Source organism: Acipenser ruthenus, chromosome 27 (genome assembly GCF_902713425.1).
Source record: "Acipenser ruthenus chromosome 27, fAciRut3.2 maternal haplotype, whole genome shotgun sequence".
Classification (NCBI taxonomy): domain Eukaryota; kingdom Metazoa; phylum Chordata; class Actinopteri; order Acipenseriformes; family Acipenseridae; genus Acipenser; species Acipenser ruthenus.
This window is the reverse complement of record NC_081215.1, coordinates 887,753-909,002: the sequence shown is the minus strand read 5'-3', so window position 1 is coordinate 909,002 and position 21,250 is coordinate 887,753. Positions and strand designations below refer to the sequence as shown.

Below are 21,250 nucleotides of genomic sequence, written 5' to 3'. Positions count from 1 at the left end.
CTCCGCGACTCACTTTCCCCGCTCTGCTGTCATTCACTTCAATTCTTTTTTTTTTTTTTTTGCATTCTATAATTCCCAAGGGAATAATGAATAATTAAATGTGTAGATCGTCTTACGGAGAGGCTGGGGGGGTTTCTGCCAGTGAAAATCCTTCATGTCAGGAATCCGAGAGCGATCCTCCACTATAGCGGGTGGAAGATGAGCAGGGCTGGATACCTCCATCGCCACTGGCTTCCGATTACAATTGAATAGGCTGGAGAGGCTATGCTTGCAAACTGAGACGGCTTTTTTGTAACCTTGGAACAGAATAGCAGGTACTTAGAACAGCCGGGCATGTTCGGTTGTTATGTTTGCTTATGAATCATGAACTTATTTGTAGGTTACCGTTCTGTGACAGCCTCTTAAGCGTGTCAGACGGTGCAGCGAAGTGACACTCATTTGCAAAACACAAGCACCTGGTAAGGGCCCAGGTTGCAAAGTCAAGGCTCCTGTGCAAGAGTGGTATTGAAATGGACTGCAGTTCAACTGCATGGAAACAGCAAGCTGTATAAAACGATACCAGCAGACTGCAAACTGCACTGCTTGTATTGCTGACAGAGCATGGATTGCAGTTAGAGTTCATTCTAGTTATATGTTTTTCAACAGCATTCGGAGACCTAATCATTACTGCCTAGTGACTGAATTATATATGTCTGAGTGTGTAACAAAGGAGGAGCAAACAGTCTGCATTGAACTGCAAAGGCTTCATATTTAATCAGGCGGTTTTGGAGGGTACTGGTATCGTGCAGTGTCTACTGGCATCAGAATGGGGAGAAGCCTGTCGTACGTGATTTCTTTGTTTTAAAATTGTTGCTCCAAACAGGAGATGATACAATAAGTTGTGCCACTGTGAATGGAGCAAACTTCCCCCATCTAGCAGCTGGTGATCATGTGATCATTGAATGCGAAGGACAGTGGAGCTGACATCAGTGTGAAGTGAAGCTGTGGGCTGAGCTGACAATGGCCTTGCCAGACATTCTACCAGTAATGCAAGGACGATCACATGAGTAAACAGTGCTGCTTTATGTAAATGGTGTTGCTCAGTTTTTTTTTTTCTCCCACATTCAGACAGAAGTCTGATTTCTCTTCTGAACAGTGGCTGACTTTAACACAGCCATTCTAAACCTATAAACTATAAACCTGTTTTTTCTCTTACCCCCCACCTTACAGAAGTTTACCATGGTAAATTTGTCATTTTACAGTTTCCCCATGTTTATACTATGCATCTACCATACCATGGTTTGCCATGTTTATTAATCTGCTGTAACCATACCTCTCTGGGCTTTACAATGCTGATCTATGCTTGACCATGCTTTGACAATGCTTTGTTGCACTTTAGTATTGCTATGGGGAACTTTGCAAGGGTCGTACCGGAGATGTAAATAAAACACCAGCAGGGTTAATCTGGTTAAACGGCAGTGTGGTTCAGGGCTGCCTCTGTTCAGTCATTACAATAGAAATCAGCTGCTTTGTGGGTTCATGCATTTCACTGCGTTTTGCTTTGATTCAAGGAGAAAGAAGAAGAAGCTCGCTTAGCAGCTATGCCTGCCTGGAGGAGGGAAATAATGAAGAAGAAACTGGAAGACGAAAAGTGAGTTAGGGTGCTTCCGTGACGCGATAAAACACTTTGCAAAATCAAAGAAAGAAATAAATCAATAAAAATAAAATTTCTTTCTTTCTTTCTTTCTTTCTTTCTTTTCTTTCTTTCTCACTCTTTCTATCCTGCTTTTTCTTTCTTTCTTTCTTTCTTTCTCACTCTTTCTTTCTTTCTATTTTTCTTTTTCTCTTTCTTTCTTTCTTTCTTTCTTTCTTTTTCTCTCTTTCTTTCTTTCTTTCTTTCTCCCTTTCTTTCTTTCTTTCTTTCTTTCTTTCTTTCTTTCTTTTTCTCTCTTTCTTTCTTTCTATCTTTCTTTTTCTCTTTCTTTCTTTCTTTCTTTCTTTCTTTCTTTCTTTCTTTCTCACTCTTTCTTTCTATCTTTCTTTTTCTCTTTCTTTCTTTCTGTCTTTCTTTCTCCCTTTCTTTCTTTCTTTCTTTCTTTCTTTCGTTCTTTCTTTCTTTATTTCTATTTCGTTAGTTTGTTTTTTTTATTTCCTTCCTTTGTTATTTGTGTCTTTCTTTTCTTGTATGCCTGTATTTTTTCTGTTCCTTCTGTTTCAAAATGAAATGCATGTTCAAATTCTGAATGATTTATTTGTTTTCTTCTATTTTTTTTTTTTCTTCCACTCTGTGCTGCACAGGGAGCAAAAAAGGTAAGCCTTTCCGTTCTTTGCATAAAGACCTCCCATGAGCTTTGTTAAACCAAGCAAATGAGTGAATCGGCTGATCATTACAGGCACTGCAGGTATTGGCTGTAGGTTGTGCTTGCACAGCTTATAAAGAAGAGGTCATAAAGAGACACGTTATAAAACTCTAATCTACTTATGATGTTCATTACAGTAAGAGCATCACCACGCGGTGTTTACAGTGTGTAACTGCATGGCATTTCACAGCAGTGGCAAGAATGGTGTCTTATCTCCTGTCAGGGATCTGCTGTAGCACTGCCCTGAGGTTTAAATGATTTTAATCATTTTGCGATCTCAGGAAATGAATCGGGATATACAGAGTTAGTGTCTCTTGACCCGAAACCATGAAGGCCCTATATAAGTTATTATGGCAACTTTAAAATCTATAAAACTAAAGTGATAAAAACTGCAGTGATTTAAACGGGCTTCTCTTTACCTCCCCACCCCAGACAAGAGGACGAGAGGACAAAGAAGGAGAAAGATGAAGAGGAGAAGGAGCAGCTGGAAAAAATCCGAACCCTGGGGTATGACGAGACTAAACTGGCGCCGTGGCAACGGCAGATCATCCTGAAGAAAGGAGACATAGCGAAGCATTAGGAAAGCGCTAACATTCTCCGCACTGAGTGAGAGAGAGACACACCTAGTACCTGTCTAGATAAAACATACATACACCTGTGCTGTGCATAGAGGGAGCCACTCACGCAGTAGTGTCCCACCCAGGACTCCATTCACCACGCTGCACACTGCAGTGGCATCACCAGCTCTAACGATGTGACTGCAGGGCTAAGGAATCTGGCTCTTCTGGGTGCTTAGCAGAACTCAAAAAACACAGATTAACCCTTCAACGACTGGCACAGAGTTTAACCTCCTCTCTCTCTCTCTCTCTCTCTCTCTCTCTCTCTCTCTCTCTCTCGCTCGGTCTCTCTCTAGGCTGTCATAGGTTCGCTGTGTAAACTTTTTGGTTTCTGGTTTGGGGGGTATTCAGTACTAAATTCTTTTGACATGGTGAAACGATGACTTTAGACACATTTTTAATCTACCGTTAATTAAGTAAAGTAATTCAGAAAGGCAGCATTTTTTTCACAGCATTTTTTTAAAGTTTGGGTTGAAGTAAAACGTATTGAACTCCATACACCAGCTAATATTGCACTCCAGGTTAAGTTAATTAGGGGTGTGCAGAAAGATTGATTGAATACCTGCTGATGATTTTAAATATTTCTTAAAGGCAAGTACCAGTTTCTGCTCACCCCTGTATGAATATCTTCTCAAAGTAACCAAGTAACGGACTGTGAGCTGTGCAGTCATTTCACTTCTTTATGGGAAATCGCTGTGTTGTAAAACAATTAATAAAACAGACACATGAACTCCATTATATAGTAACAAGCAGGCAGATGTCCTTGATACCGTATAGGCAGAAAGGACACCAGAACGAACTAGCTGTTGACTGTGCTGGGGGGTGACTGGGCTGCTGTACAGCACTTTGGTTGTATTTCCAATCTCCCAATGTTTTTCATTTACTCTTCTGAGCCTTTCTTTTTACTGCTAAGAACAGCGGGACCAACAGGCTACTAGATTCACTAGCACAGACCGATTTCACCCCCCAAAGTGTGCTGAATGTGTGTTTTCTGAATGTTGTACATACAGCATGGGCCGATCCCCTGTATATGTACGCTAGATTTGCAAATAAAGATTATATATATATAAATATTTAAGAATAATTCATGGAATAAAGATGTTTCCTTGTTGGGTAAACATTCAGGAACATTAAATTCATTGGATGCCATATTGATGTTGAAGCAAAAAAGATATCTATTAAAGCAGAGTTATATAACATCATTGCCATTAGCAGATTTTCTATATATATATATATATATATATATATATATATATATATATATATATATATATATATATATAAGAGAGAGACTCGTATGCTAAAATCCTGTATAATGTTTCTTTCTGTCTTTGTCTCTTATCTTCTGCAGCCTTGCTTATGTAGTATCTTGGTATATTTGTGTAAAATAATCACTTGGGATTAAATAAATCTTTAATCATGTCTGAGGTGTGTCTATGGATTTTGTTCCCTACACTTTTTGTATAACAGAAAAATTATGCAAACAGGAGGCAATGCTCTTATAAAAGCTTCCCACAGTAAAAGCATAGCAAAGTGTAATAAAGCATAGTGAAAGCATGGTAATGCATAGGTAATCATTGTAAAGCCCGGAGATGTACGGTAAAGTACAAAACATGGTAACCCACAGTAAACTATGGTAAATGACATTGTATAATCATAGGAAAACTGCAAAGGTACTGTGGTAAACTTTTCTAAGAGCATAGCAAAGTTTTTCAAACTTGAGCGTTGTACAAGTCCAGTTTTTGAAAGCAGCAGGGCAGTCTTTATCTGCTGTGGGTTGCTGAAAACAAAAATAATAGACTAGAAACAAATACAGCCACTGGCCTGATCTGTTAAGACACTATTAAAGCCAGTTGTGTTCAGTGTGTTTATCCAGAGCAGTTCTGTTTGGGGAGTGATGCAGCAGCACGGAGACAGACAGAATGAAGCTGATTCCACACCCTCCCTTATATTCTTTAAAGGCTCGAATGCATTCAAGAGGCTGCTGTAATGTACACGCTTGGAGAAAGAAAAGTGTTCCATTTATAGAATTGCATTACATAGCATCAAAATGAAAAAAAAAAACGTTCTAAACATTCTGAATATCCCAAGGGCAATTGTAATAACATCCATTTCCATCATGATTAGGATTTACAGTGGTTTATGTTTCTGTAATAATACTTTTTAAATGTGATCTATGTAAAAAAATAACAACATGGATAAACAAGTCTCTAAATAAATTTATACAGTAACTACCTTCCCTTATAAAAGTTTACCTCGGTAAGGGTTATACTGTGATACATTTACTACCATGGTTTGCCACACCTGTCTGTGCTTTACAATGCTTGCCTGTGCTTTATCGTGCTTCACAAGGCTTTGCTGTGCTTTTACTAAGGGAAACTTTTGTAAGGGCTGTGTTATTTTGAAGCAATGTATTCTTCTTTTGCAGGATAAAGTATAGGAAAACAACCAAAACACCTAATATTACAAGACTTAGAAGAACCAAGTTTATTCAATTAAAAAAAGAAAGAATAAATGATGTGGTAACAAAGGCTTTACAATCCAAAATAGGGCCCCATGTGTCCAAATATATATATATATATATATATATATATATATATATATATATATATATATATATATATATAATATATATATTCTGAACTTTTCTGTGCCTGTTTAAGCAAACTGTATTTCTCTCTGTTATGGCAAGTCACAAAATCCTTATCTAAAGCTGCTCCAGGTAGGTCTCAGGTAACCAATGTGTTACACATTCGACTGTGTTGTTTATGTGTAAGTGTGTGTGTGTGTGCCTGTATCTGTGTGGTGTCACTTTAGCACCGAACAGATTACAATTATTCCTTATAGGACAATGTAGCTTTTTACCAGCAGGGGGCGCCTATGTCGCTGTACTGGATAGATCAGGTCACTGTATTGTGCAAACGGAAAGCTGGCGCATTGTTGCACAAACTGGTATTTACAAATGTCAAAGTACAACACGGCAGTTACCTGTTATTGGAAAACACGTGACCGTGTATGGAATTGTTTTGCACTCTAATACACAATTACAGAAATTATCTAAAAAAAAAGAATACATAAAAAAACAAGATTTATAAGTTGTTATTATTATTATTATTATTATTATTATTATTATTATTATTATTATTAGTAGTAGTAGTAGTAGTAGTAGTAGTAGTAACTGGTATAAACATAACTGTTTATAATTATATGTTGGTGTATGTACAGTATTTTTTCTCTTTTAAACTTGTCAAAAAGCTTCAATCGCTCTATTTGCAGCCAGCTCTCATTGTGTCCATCTGTACCTGTCTAGTCTCTGAATCTCTATTTGATAAATTAACACAAGTGAATTGATTAATAGGCTACAGTGTTTTGCCTCATCCACTGCAAAACGTTACTGTCGTCATATTACCCACAGTGTATTTTGTGTCTACAGCTGTCTGGAAACAGTTACTGTACTTATCTCTTAAAATAGTATCTCACAAGATGAATCACATTACCCTGTTTCATTGTACAGCAGACTTGGAAAAGTCTCCATGGGTCCCTAATTATTATTATTATTATTATAAATATGCTTCATACTGTATGTAGAGCCCCTATTGACCCCACTATAGAAGTCTCTGTTACTTCTCGAGTATTTTCGATTCTGTACTTGACTAAATCCTCACATCTGTTTTTATAATTAAATACATTTTATAAAGACACAAAAGGTAAGACACAGTAAAATGTGACTCAATACAAACCGTGAACCGAGTCACTAAACTGACACTGTATAATAAGATACCCACACTTACTGTGGGTAAGGTTTCTGGATAAGATAACGCTGGGCGATTTCTATTCTTTGTACCTGTGTATGTGATGGTACTGTAACTGGCTGCCCGTTGCACACCTGTAGTGACGTCACCATTCCATAGTGCAATTGACTCAGACGGGACGGGAGGGACGAGTTCAGGAAGTGAAAGAATGCAACACACATTGGAATCTGTGAAGCAGGGAATCGACTTCGAAACTTGGGAAACAGAGGGCAAATTCAACAGAAAGCAGCTCCGGGACTCGGCTGAGGAAAAGATAGAGAAACGAGGAAAGAAAGTGAGGCGGGTTTAATGTTCCTGTTATAATTTAAACAGATATAGGCCGTGGAGTAAACAACGGTTTTACTCGACAGAATGTATGTTTGATCTTGCTTCGATGCAAAGTTGAGGGGTTCATAAAAAAAAAAAAAACTTGATTGCAAAGTTTAAAGAAAGTTGAACGTACTTAGCAAAAGTGGTGTTTTATATTTAATTTCGACTTTTTTTATTGGATCATTTGTTTATGCAAATGAAATGTGTGGTGGTGCAGCACGTTTTATATCCAGATATAAAGTGTCAGTGTATATATATATATATATATATATATATATATATATATATATATATGTTTCTACGCTTGCTACCTGAGATTACTTTGGCAGGGCTTGTCTGAATGCCCTGCTTGCACACCTGCTGGAACGTGCTGGTAACTACGTTTGGTTGTCCGGGGTGAGCTTGCACTAACCGCATAGTGCTTTGCTATTATTTAACAATTATAAGCAGTTTTTCCGTAACTTAATGCAGTTTTTTTTGGGGGGGGGGGTGTTGAATGATGATCGCTTCCAGGTCTACTGTTTTTGTTTTCGTGTTCAGCGCATTTGGACTCCTCTCCAGGATTGAACATGGCAATACTGTGCTATAAACAAGCTGTGCTCGGCTAATCTTATAATTGAGTTCAGGTTTCGTTTACGGTATGTTTATTGTTCGTGTTTTAGCACAGCCTTGTCACGGTGTGCTTTTAAAACAAAACAAGATGTAGAACGCGCTTTACGTAACCAGGGAACGTTCATTATATAACGAAATCTGTTTTAAATAAAACATTTAAAAAAAAACCTTCGACTAATAGCAAATCAAACGGGAATGTCAACCCCTATTGCACAGCAGTTCATTTTTCCTCATTTATTTATTTATTTATTTATTTTAATAACGCACATTGGTAAATCCCATTGTCTTATTAGCTAAACCCTGCAGTTTGATTTATGTGTTTGCTTCAGAGTTACGTTTTGTACTAATTTTTGACATTTGGTAAGTTTAAAGTTCAAAATTTAAATTCACCCAAGTCCCAGCACTTGGTCCTTTTTTCCTCATTTTAAATGTTCAGAGTTGTGGTTGAGTAAACTGTCCGGTGTTTGTGTTGAGTCTGTTATAAATAGATTACATGCAGGGGAGTGAGGAGTGGAAGACTGTGTTGTGTGAGTAAGCGTGACACAGAATCCAACTATAGGCGTCTGGGTTGAGGGGAAATTACAAAGCCTCACAAGGTAATCGCTGAAACAAACAAAAAAAACAGGATTGATGCTGGCATTGCTGATGGTTGCAAGGTCTGGAGTCCTCCAGGTTTTATAAGTATCATTAAATTATTAACCTTGAAGGAGGAAACATTGCTTCTGTTATATAATGTATGGTGCAGGTGGGACAGAGACCAGGGGGCTCCAGACCTCAAGGACTGGACCTGTGCACCTCAGCCAGATGTGCTGGATGAAGGGAAAACTGGTGGTGGTTCAATCAGCATCTTTCCTACATTGTTATTATTATTTGTTTATTTAGCAGACGCCTTTATCCAAAGCGACTTACAGAGACTAGGGGGTGTGAACTCAGCTGCAGAGTCACTTACAACTACGTCTCACCCGAAAGACGGAGCACAAGGAGGTTAAGTGACTTGCTCAGGGTCACACAATGAGTCAGTGGCTGAGCCGGGATTTGAACCGGGGACCTCCTGGTTACAAGCCCTTTTCTTAAACCACTGGACCACACAGCCTCCTATATGCGTTGGGAAGGTTGGAACAAAGACCCCACAATGGAGTACTGAGATACCCCAGCCTTTACAGTGTGGTATTATTTGTTGAATTGTGTTATAGTTATCTCAGTTAATTTGTTTATTTTTTCGTTCCAGGAAATCTTTATTTCCTTGAAAAATGAAAAGGATGAGAAGCTCCTGTAGTGCTGTAGAACCCGCAGGTGTAGATTTTGATTTCTAAACAAGAAAGAGGGGTTATTTTTAATGTTTTTCTGGAGGGGGGGGGGAGAAGCAAAAACAGCATGACCCAGCAGCACTCTGTCGGTTCAATGGGAGACCAGGCCCCACTCCTGCTGGCGGGACAGTTTGCCTCTGACCTGCAGCTGGATGCCAGCCGCAGCGAGCCCTCGGCTGCAGCAGCAGCAGCCTCCCCATCCCGAGAAAAGCACCACTCCCTGGGGCACCTCCCAAAGGTGGACTTGTCCCTGCCCAAACTCTCCGCCTCTCCGGAGGACGAGCCCAAGAAGATCATCCTGAGCACGCAGAGCGAGGCCTCCCGAAGGCGAGGCACCCAGCAGCTTATTCCCAAAGGCCTGGCAGTGGCCAGCAGGCCCAAGCAGAGGTACCACACCACGGGGGTGAGCATGCCCATGTGGGAGGCCATCTCGCAGCAGGAGAAGCGTGCCTCTGTGCCAGTCGTGAGCTGGGAGGATTACAACGCGGATGATTTTGATGAGGAGGGCGGAGGCATGCTGAGCAGGAATCGGAGGAATCAGTCCTACCGAGCGGCGGTCAAGGGCTTCCACAACGGGGCCCTGGAGCCTGTGAAGACAGGGGCCCCTGAGCCTGTGAAGACAGGGGCCACTCTGAAACCCGTCCAGGAGGAGAGGGCCCCCAGCCCGCGCAGCCCCAGCAGGAGCAAGGTACCAGAGGAGCAGTGCTTTTATTTCATCAGGGGTTCTTCATAATCTGAATATTATTGTTATTATTATTATTTATTATTATTATTATTATTATTATTATTTAGAACAGGGGTGTCTAATCACGGTCCTGGAGGGCCATTCCACTCCAGATTTTAATGAGATAATGAACCACTTCAGAGTCTGGATGGAGGTTTAATTGGTTCAATTAAACAATTTAGAACAGGGTTGGAACAAAGACCAGGATCGACAAAGACAGCATTGTCCACCCCTTCAAATGTCTCATGCTTTAAAGGTTTTTTTTTAATTGTAACAGAATCAGTTTTGAGTCGTCATTATTATTATTATAATTATCTAAGATTGAAAAAAAAAACCCTCTCTGTACTCTTATGCGCATTTCCAGTAAATTCATGCTAATATTTGATTCTTTTTGATCAGAAATCTTTAGGACGGAAGAGGAATGCAAAGCATGGTGGCTCCTTCAAAGATGGTATGTCACATTGTTTCTCATTCAGTGATACCTTCTGGTGACCGCTTCTGTAGTCATATACTTTGTTCAGACATAGTTAAAAAAAAAAGATCAAGCAAAAAGCTTGCATGCATCCAGTGGTAGGTTTAAAGTGGGTTTGTCCAGTGAGTCGTATTTGTTAGTTAAAACGTGGCTTGTGTCATGGGCTGAGTGCTTTACATAAGAAACTGGTTTTGAAGTATACATGCCAGATTCTGCAGGCAGGCGCCACATCAGATTCTGCAGGCAGGCGCCACATCAGGGAGCTGGTAGTGGCACACAGAGAGAACTAGTGGTCCCCTTTCTCTTGTGAGCGGTCAGACCCATGGACCTGAAGCAGGGGGAGACCCCCCTAGAGGGGGTGTTCCGGAGGTTCTCGTTGGTCGCTAACTCCCTGGAACCGGCTTGGGACTGGCCGGAGTCCTCGGCCGGGGAGGGGGGCTCGATCTCGGAGACCCTGACTAACTTTCTGACCCGGCTTCTCTCCTCAGAGCCGCGGCTGTACCAGGAGATTCAGGAGAGGGGGCTCCACTCCAGCAACCAGGACCCAGACGACGACTTTGTGCACGTGGAGCAGCCGGGGCCGGACGAGGGAATCGTGGTCAGGAACTACCGACCCACCCAGCTGACCTGGAGCCAACTGCCAGAGGTGAGGGGCGAGGAGGGAGGGAGGAAGGGAGGGTTTAATCAGCTGGGAGAGGTGAGCTGGAGGAGGTGTAATGCCATCCCTGTTTGTTGTGATGGAAATGGGGTGCGAATCACAATGGTTACCCGTCCTGCTTCAGCAGTAAAGAATCAAATTACTTTTATATAAAAGAGTTCAAAATAATGCTGTGTCCTCTTATTGAATTGAATTAGTTTTATATGAAACTGAGTTAACAGTTCAAAACCATGCTGTGTCATCTGATTCAACTGCAAGGGTGCTTTTCCCCTGACAATGACTGACATAACGTTTAACACTGCAGTACTGATCTGCATTAGTAGAGAAACTGTTGCAGACTCTCTCTCTGAGCTCTCAGTGCACAACTTATTGCTAAATTTGACTAATCTGTATTTTAATCTCATTTTATGTAGCGGTTAGAGAAATACCACTGGACCCTAGACCTAATGAGAAATGCACACATGTGCCCCCTCTGTGTGTTTTCCCAGCTGTGTCTTTAATGGCTACCAGCTGTGCCCAGATGTTGGCAAGCAGGTCTTAAACATTCTGTATAATACAGAAGTCTCGTACTTTATGTTATCATTCGTGATATTTTTATACCGGCAGCTTGATTCAGCTCCTTCACAGGAGACTGGGACAGGTGCTTGTCTCCTAGTCTTTTCTCTTCCTCTTCCTTTTGTTCATTGTACTGTTGCCATTTCAACTGAAGCAGGAAAAATACTCCTGAGGGTGAATGCAAGACAAACCCAGCCCTATAAACAGTGCTGCAGTGCAGGGGGAGGGATACAGGACAAACCAGTCTTACAGCTTCTAGGGAAATAGGACAAGAGTGAGATCTAGTGAGCTGACTTGCCAGGTAATCTTTAGGGACTTGGGACAAAGGCCCAGGCTGATATTAAATATGGATTTAGGTTAGTTCTTGTAATCTCAGACGCATTCTTTTTGTGAATGTATTAAAGTTTGAAAGAACATGCAGTCCCTGGTACGCTTCTCTTTTTTGGAATGGAAATACAATAGGACAAAGCAGCCTTTCCCTTTTATGATTTGTGACTACTGCATCTCTCAGCAAAACCTGAAATGGCTCAATCTGCTACTGCTTGCAGTCAGTCTCATTCTTGTAGATCTGTGCCATGCATGAAGAATGTGAACTAGGCACTTGCATTTAAAAGTAGGGGTGGGGATTTCAAACAGTTGTTTTTGTGGGGGTTGCTCCCCCACTACCAGGACTTCGTGGACAGTGCTGCATGAAATAAACAGTAAGGCTGATGATTGAATTGGGATTTGATCCTTTATTGCCAGGTACAAGAACGAGGCATCCTGGATCAGATCTCACCCGAGGAGCGCAAGCGACAGGAGGTACGATTGACAGCTTCACAGGCCCCGTCTAATTCTCATACAGCCAGAGCAATCTTAACACAAATACGCACACAGACACGCATGCACGCACACACACACGCACGCACAAACACAAACACTCATCCATGCCTAGTTTTAATATAAGCTTGATCAGCCACAGTGTGTGTGTAACAAGCTCAGGTGTGTCTTATTAAACTCATTGTAAAACCAGGAATGGATCAAACGTTTATGTATTGGGGGAGGGGTCTTGCTTCCATTCCTGTAGTATAGGTCATATTGGGGTTAAAGGCAGTCAGTTGTGACTAGTGAACACATTCCGGTCATTGCAATAATTCAAACCAGTTGCAGATCGTTTGTATACAAGAGTGGGCGTCTAGGACAGGTGTTGCCAGCGTACTGGTGTTCGCGATTGCCCGTGACGATGCACGCTTCTCTTTTTATTTTTGTGGCAGGCCATCTTCGAGATCATCATGTCCGAACACTCGTACCAGCACAGTCTGGACATCCTGGTGCGCCTCTTCAAGAAGTCCAAGGAGCTGAGGAAGACCATGAACATCACGGAGCACCACCATCTCTTCTCCAACATCTCTGACATCCTGGAGGTCAGCAAGAGGTACAGAAAAAACGCACTTCCTGCACTGTCAGTGTGAGTGAAACTACAGGAAACTAACTGCGGCTTTCACACGCCTCGATCTGAGCTAATCTCGGGCAACCTTACAGAATGTGAGATACCCCAAGGTTAGTGACTAGGGTCTGCGAAGCCAAGCGTTTTCAAACGTTTAGACTCGTGCCTCCTTTTGTCTGCTTGACTTAGTTTCTTTCAGATTCTGATTGCGTTTGGAGGTGCAGAGCTTTAAGATTTTAAAGTTGCTCTTCTGGTTTGTTTTGTTTCCCTGGCAGCAATCCATGAATAATCCATCAACGCAGCTCAATTAATTAGCCCTCAAAGACGGGTTTAATTTGGTGTTCTGCTCTTGCATATGGGGAGAAGCTATTTCTAATTGCCTTTATTATTCTGTGTTTATTTTTATTTTTCCGGTAGACAGTATCTCAAGCCTGGAAAGCCTGCTTGTCGTGTAGATTCGTGCTGGAGTCCAGTACACTTTAATCTCTGTATGCTCAGACAAGGAGGATGTGTTGAAACATGACCTTTTTAATCACATTGCTGCTTCCCTGTTTTCAATCCAGCTCATGCTAGTCATCCGACACACTCACATGTGTCGGCTTGTTCAGCTGAAGAGCTGCGCTTTTGTTTTGTTTTAGACTAGCTGTTGCTCGGTGGCTGTTTTTCCAGTTAGATTTGAACACAGTGCGGAATAATCCTGTTTGAGCAAGTTGAATACTAATCACTTTCACAGGGTAGTTTCAAGCTGATCCGTTAATAATCAAGTTGTTTGTAGAATCGAGGAAAAATCATTAATTTTTCATAAAGCGATTTAAAAAAAAACAAAAAAACATGTTTTAACTACCTTCCAAAAATGCTCTCCATGTATGTAAGATAAATGGGATAAGGTTAGCACTTCAGTACATTGAATGAGGCATAAGTGTTTTAGGGAGGCAGGTGAGGTGGTTACACTAATGTACTTGATTGAGGCCATACTAAGAGATTTAAACAAAGCATACAGAGTTCACATAACTCCTGATGTTTCACAGCCATACCAAGTTGCACCAAAGGGGAGCGGTCCAAACCAAAGAAAAAAAAAACCCTGCAAACAAAAGCCATGTGACTACTGTACCTGCCACGCCTAGTAAAGTACACTAGACTGTTGCCCAGAAGCCATTCTGGGGTTATTGTTGTGTAACCACAGAGGCTTTTGAATTATGCTGTGTCCGTCTCGGAATGGAAATGTCTGTTTCATTTGAGATTAAAATGCGGCGGTGTCACTGTACGCAGGCTTGTTTGTTAGATAAGGAGCTGACATACACATCTATAGTAGCCAGAGCTTTTCAAACTTGGTTTGTTTTGCAGGAGTTGTTCAGTGTTGTTTGCTGAGCCTGCCAGCAAAGAACAGCTGCCCTTTTGCTCCTGTTTTGTTTGCATTTCTGTAACTCGGGCAGCTGTCGGATTGTGTTTGTTTGTTTTAATAACAAAGCACAGGCGGTTTGATTTACTAGTGTTTTGCAGCAAAATACCAAAATCATATTATCATTGTTTAACTCTTAGTGGTGGGGGGAGGGTTTGGCTTAGCTAGTGGGGGGGGGAACATTCTTTCAAATGTAGAGTGAAAAGAAGATCTGTTGTGTAGTTCTGCGGTGTAGTTAACACGATGAATAAACAAGGTGGTTAATGATTGTCTTTTACTGATGTTTGCTTTCAGATAAAATGTGTTCTTGAAATGCATGTAAAGTACATGCAGGTTTTTGTGCCAGTCTTAAGGATATTTCTGGCCCTCCCTAGTCTGTGAAGTTACAATGGCCAGGCTCCAAACCCAGTGCCCTAACCGCTGGACAACAGAGATGATGCAAGACAATGATGTTATTCTCTCTGTATCAATGTCCCAGTTTCAGAACAGCAGAAAGTTACAATGAGAGTCTATTGAAATATAACCCCACACTTGCTTGCAGCAGGTGATTTTCTTCTTGTAAGAACCTGTCTGTGTAAAAGGAAGGTAGGAGATCAGTGTGGCCCTGTCCCCCGGCAATCCCACCCATTCTAAACGATGTAAACACTGGAAACCACACCTCTCCAGGACGCTTTGTTAATGACACCCGGGCCTGCCCCTCCTCCAGCAGCCCAGCTCCCAGGGATTGTGAGGGCACAGCAACGCTACACAACCCGTGAGACACTCGCTGTGTTTTAACCCTTGCAGACAAAACGCTTGTCTACAGTGTTGGTTATGACCGCTCCCCCCATAGTGTGCTGGATTATTATTATTATTATTATTATTATTATTATTTGTTTATTTAGCAGACACCTTTATCCAAGGCGACTTACAGAGACTAGGGTGTGTGAACTATGCATCAGCTGCAGAGTCACTTACAATTACGTCTCACCCGAAAGACGGAGCACAAGGAGGTTAAGTGACTTGCTCAGGGTCACACAGTGAGTCAGTGGCTGAGGTGGGATTTGAACCGGGGACCTTGTGGTTATAAGCCCTTTTCTTTAACCACTGGACCACACAGCCTCCTCCTGTTGGAGACAGAACCCTATACAATATTCTTTATATAAATACTGGTATTCAAATGTACAGTGAAGAGTACACTTGTGTTATGCACATTTGCCTCCTGTTCTTTGGGGGGGTATTTAACAGTTAATTTAATGAAACCGTATATCTTTTATTAAGCCACACCCTCTGTTTCCATGCCACTCTGTTGATTGTCTTTACTGTGTTGGGGGAACATGGCGTACAGTAAAGCCCTGTAATAAAGGGATCCCTGATTTTTTTTTTTTTGCTCGTGTGTAAAGGCGTCTCTTGCACTGTGTCGTAGGTTCTTCGCCGACCTGGAGAAACGACATGCGGAGGACCCGCTGATCAGAGACATCAGCGACATCGTGGAGAACCACGCCTCCACCCACTTCAAACCCTACATAATCTACTGCTCCAATGAGGTTTACCAGCAGAGGACGCTGCAGAAACTGCTGTGAGTAACACCGAGAGCAGCTCTTCTACAAAGGGCTCGCTCACATTTTAAAAGGTCACGATGAAACATTTTTAAAATTCCGTACCGTACAGGGGTGTAGTCCTAAATCTGAAGGTAGCGGAACGTCACTAAAATATTGAAGTTCTTAAACAGGAATTAATATGAGAGGTTGCATCTTCTTTTGAAGAGTTATCTGTGCGGTTCACTATCCCTACAGCAGCCGCTTCACGGCTTGTGTCCACAGTCGTCCATTCACTGTTGCTGCCGTCTTCGTCAGCATTTCTAGTCTTCCTTAAAGAAGTAGTTTGCAATAGTTCCCAATGCTTTTGTCATTGCATCAAGAGGACTAGTGACTGACAGTTGTGTGAGAGATGCGAGTCATGACTTAGCTTGCCTATTCTACGAGTTGTGACTGGACTGCTCCAGCGGTACCGGAGTGGCGCCATGTTTCACAGCCTATACGCACTCTCACTTGTGGGACTGTGTGGTTCTCCCCCAGCCTCTGCAGGTGCAGCTGCTTCTCTTAATTCTTTTTTTTTGTCTGTCGGGTGTTGCAGGGCAAGCAACACAGCTTTCAAGGAGGCTCTGAAGCACATCGAGATGACGACGGATTGCGGGGGGCTGCCCATGATCTCCTTCCTCATCCTGCCTATGCAGAGAGCGACCCGCCTGCCTCTGCTCATGGATGTGAGTGCACACTTCCTCTTTCACCTTCTGTACCAGCGTGGCGGTCCGGTTTTTATGCTGCTTTACAGTAGCACAGTTTTGGGCATCGGGTTTAGTCTAACAATGACTTGTAAAGCATGCAAACTTCATTATTATTCATGTTATTTATTTATTTATTTATTTTCAGACTATCTGCCAGAAAACCAGCACACACCTTGAAGAATACCACTCTGCAGTGAAGGCTTTGAAATCCATCAGCAAGGTAATGAAGATTAACCAGAATCAAATCAGAGGAGCTCATACCTTGCACCATAGAGCGATTGTTTTTCTTTAGGAAAGAATTTCAGGATTGAAACCGCATTCCCCGAGGAGCGATTCAGTTTTACTTCTCTGATAGTGCTCTGGATTCCCCACTCGTAGGGATGTCTTTCCAGCAGAGGACACTGCCCACCCAGCTAGCAACTCTCGTTCACTCTGTAAAGGATTCAGCTGAGCGCTCTCTCTGTCTCCCTGTTCAGCTGGTGAAGCAGTGCAACGATGGAGCCCGCAGAATGGAGAGGACCGAACAGATGTACACCATACAGAAGCAGATGGAATTTGGCAAGATTAAGGTAGGCTTTGAAAACGCAGGTGCATCAGACGCTGTGATCCAGCTGTTTTTATCTCTGTGCTCGTTCTAACTTTCATCCATAAGCGTGCTGTGTGGTGTTGTTCCCTCTCAGCCCTTCCCCCTGGTGTCTGCGTCACGGTGGCTGCAGAAACGTGGCGAGCTGGCGGTCTGCACAGAGGAGCTCAGCATCTTCTGGAAGACTTTCACCAACAAGAGCTACTACTTGTTCCTTTTCAACGACGTGCTCATCGTCACCAGAAAGAAAAGGTGGGTCTGACAGCGCGAAGAGTGCTTTGCAGATTTTCAAGGTTCACGGTTTCACAGTGGCACGGACAACTACAGTTGCAGCTAGTAGAATTTCCGTTAAGAAGACACTTTTTCTTCCTTTTAAGAAAACGAGCAACAAAAAATGTATAGATTTTCTTTGGACAGTTCTTTTGGATATGTGAGGTAGTTGTTGCTGTAGTGCTTTATTGACCTTAATAAACTCACAGTAAAAGTTGATTCTGCAGCCATTTTCATGGAGTGCTGCAGTTTAATCAAACCCTCCCAGTCGTGCTTGCAGAGTTGAAACGCAGAGCCCTGCCTGTGCCCCCCCTCATCGGGGTTAGCAGCGAGTATTCACACTTCTTTAGAATTCCAGGCCTGCAGTGAAAGGTCGTGACTCTGCATTCCTGCCTCGGGTAGGAGAACGCGATGAAAGAGGCATCTGTAAGAAATCAGCCAGCAGAGGACCGAGAAAGATCCGTGCAGCGTCCCTTAATGTCAGCAGTGGGAGACGGGCTTCATGGCTTCCTACATTTCCCAGATTCCTGGATAACTTGCATGCTGCCTTTTTATATGTTTGTTTGTCAAAACATGAATGCAGAGCGTTGGTGCGGTAACTGGTGTGAAGACTGACCGGCCCATTGCCCCCCTCCTCCTTATTTTTATTTTTTGTTGACAAGAGCGGCAACTAATGAAGGACACATTGACTTTATAAAGCTCTTGAAAGCAGTAATACTGCATTAAATAAAATGCAGACCACCTTTTGCATCGATCTATACATACCAGGGTGTAGAATATCTTTACTTGACTGACAGAGGTCGCACTGTACATCCTACATATTGATGGCAATGATTGGCATAACATAGCAGAAATGCATTCAATCATTTTGCTTCTGGATCACTTTATTGAGAGAGTTTCATTTTGGGAGCAAGATGAAGAGAGATTACAATGAGGAAAACAACTGTCCTGCCAAGTTTAGCATCAAGCAAGACTTTCAACAAAAGCTCCTCTTTACAAGAGAAGGCGTTCCGTCCCAGATTAACCCCTTCCTTGCCACACTGACTTGGCTTCTGTATTGTATGAAGTTGGGGAGGGGGCATACTTTTACAATTTGCTTTAAAATTAAATGTATGTGTGTGTTTTAGAAATAATATTGTTAAAATATGTATTGGATAAAAAGGTTTGACATGCAAAACATATGTAATTGCTTGAAGTGTTTCTTCTTGGATGGTTTGGTTCCTCTGCTAGTGAGGAGAGCTATCTGGTGATGGACTACGCCACTTTGGAGCAAATAGAGGTGGAGCTTCTAGAGAGCAGCGAGGGGCAGCTGGCGAGTGGTTCGCCCCGCAGCAGCTCCAGCCCCAACATGTTCAAGGTGGTGATGAAGAGGAACAGCGAGGGCAAGGAGGAGCAGATTGCGCTGGTCGCAGAGTCGCCGTGAGTCCCCGTCTACACTCTATAGCACAGCCGCGCCATGCTGCTGTCAAATCTCGAAAGCTAAGCAGGGGTATGCAGAATGTAATCATCGAAATAAAAAGCAATTGATAGATAGATAGATATGTTTTTTTTTTACATACATAGATTCATACAAATACAGTTAAGTTGGCATCATTTTTTAATATTCCCATTGCAAGTTGTGTTAATGGAGCTTAGGACTGTAAAATCTGTGGTTGAACCCCCCCTACTGGTAAAGTAAATGCAGCTTTCATGCGAACATGCTGTAGAGTTCTGTACTACTCGTTCTTTGTGGTGATTGTATTCCAGCATGTTCCCGTTATCCAGCTATTTATCTTTTTGAATTATTTATTTTTTCCTCTCTCCCTCTCTCAGGAGTGACCGAGCTCGCTGGGTCATTGCCCTCCAGCACCACAAACACACAGACAACGAGGACTTAAACAAAGAAGGTAAACTGATAATCACAATGCAGGAAACACGAGCTTCGTGGAGCAGGGGGGATATGCTTTACACTTTATACCTTTTAAGGACAGACAGCAGCAGTCTATCCTATATCAATCTATCATATATATACATATATATATATATATATATATATATATATATATATATATATATAATATAATATAATGTATGTGTGTTTTACTGTAATTTGCACGTGCACTGTAATGCTCAATATAAAGTCATTTCTGTGTTTCGGTGGTGTTAGGCTGCAAGTCCTTGTCTTTTTTCTTGTGTTTCATTTCAGATCTGCCGCAGGTGGAGATCATAAAGGGCCACAGGGCCAAGCAGCCAGACGAGCTGAGCTTGCAGCAGGCTGACGTGGTCCTGGTACTGCACAAAGTGGAGGGTGAGGAGGGCTGGGGCAGAGAATTTTACAGTAGTTAAACGTACTAAATAAATATAAGCAATTTTCTAAGGAGACAAATTTGCGTAAGGCTGGCGGTGTTAGGACTGTAGGAATGACAAACAGCATGACTAAGTGTTAGTAACTGAAGGTGTTAGTAATAGAAGTGTCTGCACCCCTGCAGGCTGGTACCAAGGGGAGAGGCTGCGGGACGGGGAGAGAGGCTGGTTCCCTTCGTCCTGTGCCACCGAGATAACGAACCGCATCGCCGTGGAGCGCAACGTGCGCAGCATGGAGAGACTGCGCAAGGAGACAGACGTGTGAGCGAGCAGAGAGCCACCAGTCAGGGAGCAGAGAGCCACCCAGACTGCAGCAGCTGCACGAAGGCAGCCAGAACACCTGCAGCGAATTTGGGACGCAGTGCAGTTCTGTGGCTGCTTAACACAGAGGTTCATTTGAAATGGATCAGTAACGCAGGAGCCCCCCCTAGACTGTGTTTCTACTGGCAAACTGCATGTGAGCTGTAATGGACTATCCAGATTATATTGATATTATTTTTTTTTGCTGATAACCCAGACGATTTGGGTGAAAAGCATCTCTGAGCTTCAGAATAAATGGTTTATATCCCCTTCAGTCACTGCGTGTATAACTGTACCACAATGTTTCCTATCTGTCTAGTTTCTAAGTTTTGGCAGGGCAACTTCTCCTAGAGTTAGACAAAAATGTAAATGTAAATAAGAAGTCGTGACCGACTGGGATATACTTGTACAGAACATATCTGTATATTTTAAAATAATAATAATAATAATTCTGTTTGTCTATAATTGCCATTGGATCCCTCTGTATGTGAGTGAGAATTCTGCCACACAGGGAGCTCTGTCTGAATATTCGGGGGGGGGGGGGGGGGGTACAGTGAAAGCCCCTCCTCTTGTTTGGAATTGTTTCAATTCAGCTGGATCGCAGATGTTCATACTTGCTTACTATATCTCATATCGTCGATAGCGTCTGTATTAAGCGGTCTGTCAGGAGTGAGCTGCAGCATGTGTTTTGTAACACTCTAGTCCAGGTTGTGCTTCTGTAACGTTATCTAATTTGTGCTTGAGGGAAGAAAGAGAAGGAATACTGGTGTCTTAAGAGGCGGGTGTACAAAAAACATATTTTTATACTGGGAATGAAAGGGATCTTTTAAGAGTGTGCCAATACTTAAAAATGTAATGTAAAATATATCTATGTATTTTAAGGGGAAAGAGGATGGTTAATTTAGATAACTAATTTTTAGGGAAGAAATTGTTTTTCTGTTTTTGGCAGTATTCCTGTGAAATTGGCTTTTTTATTATTATTTTCTTTTTGTTGTTCTAGCAGAGCTTTTGGGACATTTTCAAAGCATTTACTTCAGTCTTTTAATTACCTCCTATTTCTTAATAGGTGCTTTTTATTTTTTTTAAAATATGTAGTTAATTTAAAGTAAATGCTTTGGAAATATGTCCCTTTATTCCTTCCTTACCCTGTGCTAATGATGCCAAGCTACATCGTATATAGTGTGTGTCTGTCTGTCTGTCTTTCTCATTTCAGATTCAATTAAACTGTATGCTTGTAAATCAGCATTAATCACAGTGA

At 42.0% G+C, this 21,250-nt stretch overlaps 2 protein-coding genes across 10 annotated transcripts in view; both read left to right on the top strand.

Annotated features, from left to right (window-relative positions):
* The window catches only part of LOC117963577 (espin-like), a 43,419-nt gene extending 39,039 nt beyond the window's left edge, over positions 1-4,380 (top strand). For 3 of the 7 annotated variants that reach the window (XM_059002135.1, XM_059002131.1, XM_059002130.1), the window contains 3 exons: positions 1,551-1,630; positions 2,278-2,289; positions 2,772-4,380. In XM_059002135.1, coding sequence (XP_058858118.1) covers positions 1,551-1,630; positions 2,278-2,289; positions 2,772-2,919 — 240 coding nt within the window. In that variant the 3' untranslated portion in view covers positions 2,920-4,380. The remainder of the gene's footprint in view (positions 1-1,550; positions 1,631-2,277; positions 2,290-2,771) is intronic. The other 4 variants (XM_059002136.1, XM_059002133.1, XM_059002132.1 and 1 more) reach the window with 3 other exon arrangements.
* Positions 4,381-6,822: 2,442 nt separating this feature from the next.
* LOC131701909 (rho guanine nucleotide exchange factor 16-like) lies at positions 6,823-21,234 on the top strand. 3 transcript variants are annotated; one of them, XM_059002652.1, is made up of 15 exons: positions 6,823-7,042; positions 8,918-9,684; positions 10,120-10,171; positions 10,681-10,838; positions 12,150-12,206; positions 12,659-12,819; positions 15,636-15,788; positions 16,346-16,475; positions 16,642-16,716; positions 16,973-17,065; positions 17,177-17,331; positions 18,580-18,768; positions 19,162-19,235; positions 19,535-19,636; positions 19,818-21,234. In XM_059002652.1, the coding sequence occupies exons 2-15, from the start codon at positions 9,064-9,066 to the stop codon at positions 19,955-19,957; spliced, it is 2,160 nt and encodes a 719-aa protein (XP_058858635.1). In that variant the 5' UTR covers positions 6,823-7,042; positions 8,918-9,063; the 3' UTR covers positions 19,958-21,234. The 3 variants fall into 3 exon arrangements, with proteins under 3 accessions (XP_058858635.1, XP_058858636.1, XP_058858637.1); XM_059002653.1 differs by lacking the exon at positions 6,823-7,042 and adding an exon at positions 7,397-7,473; XM_059002654.1 differs by lacking the exon at positions 6,823-7,042 and adding an exon at positions 7,598-7,715.
* The last annotated feature ends 16 nt before the right edge of the window (positions 21,235-21,250 follow it).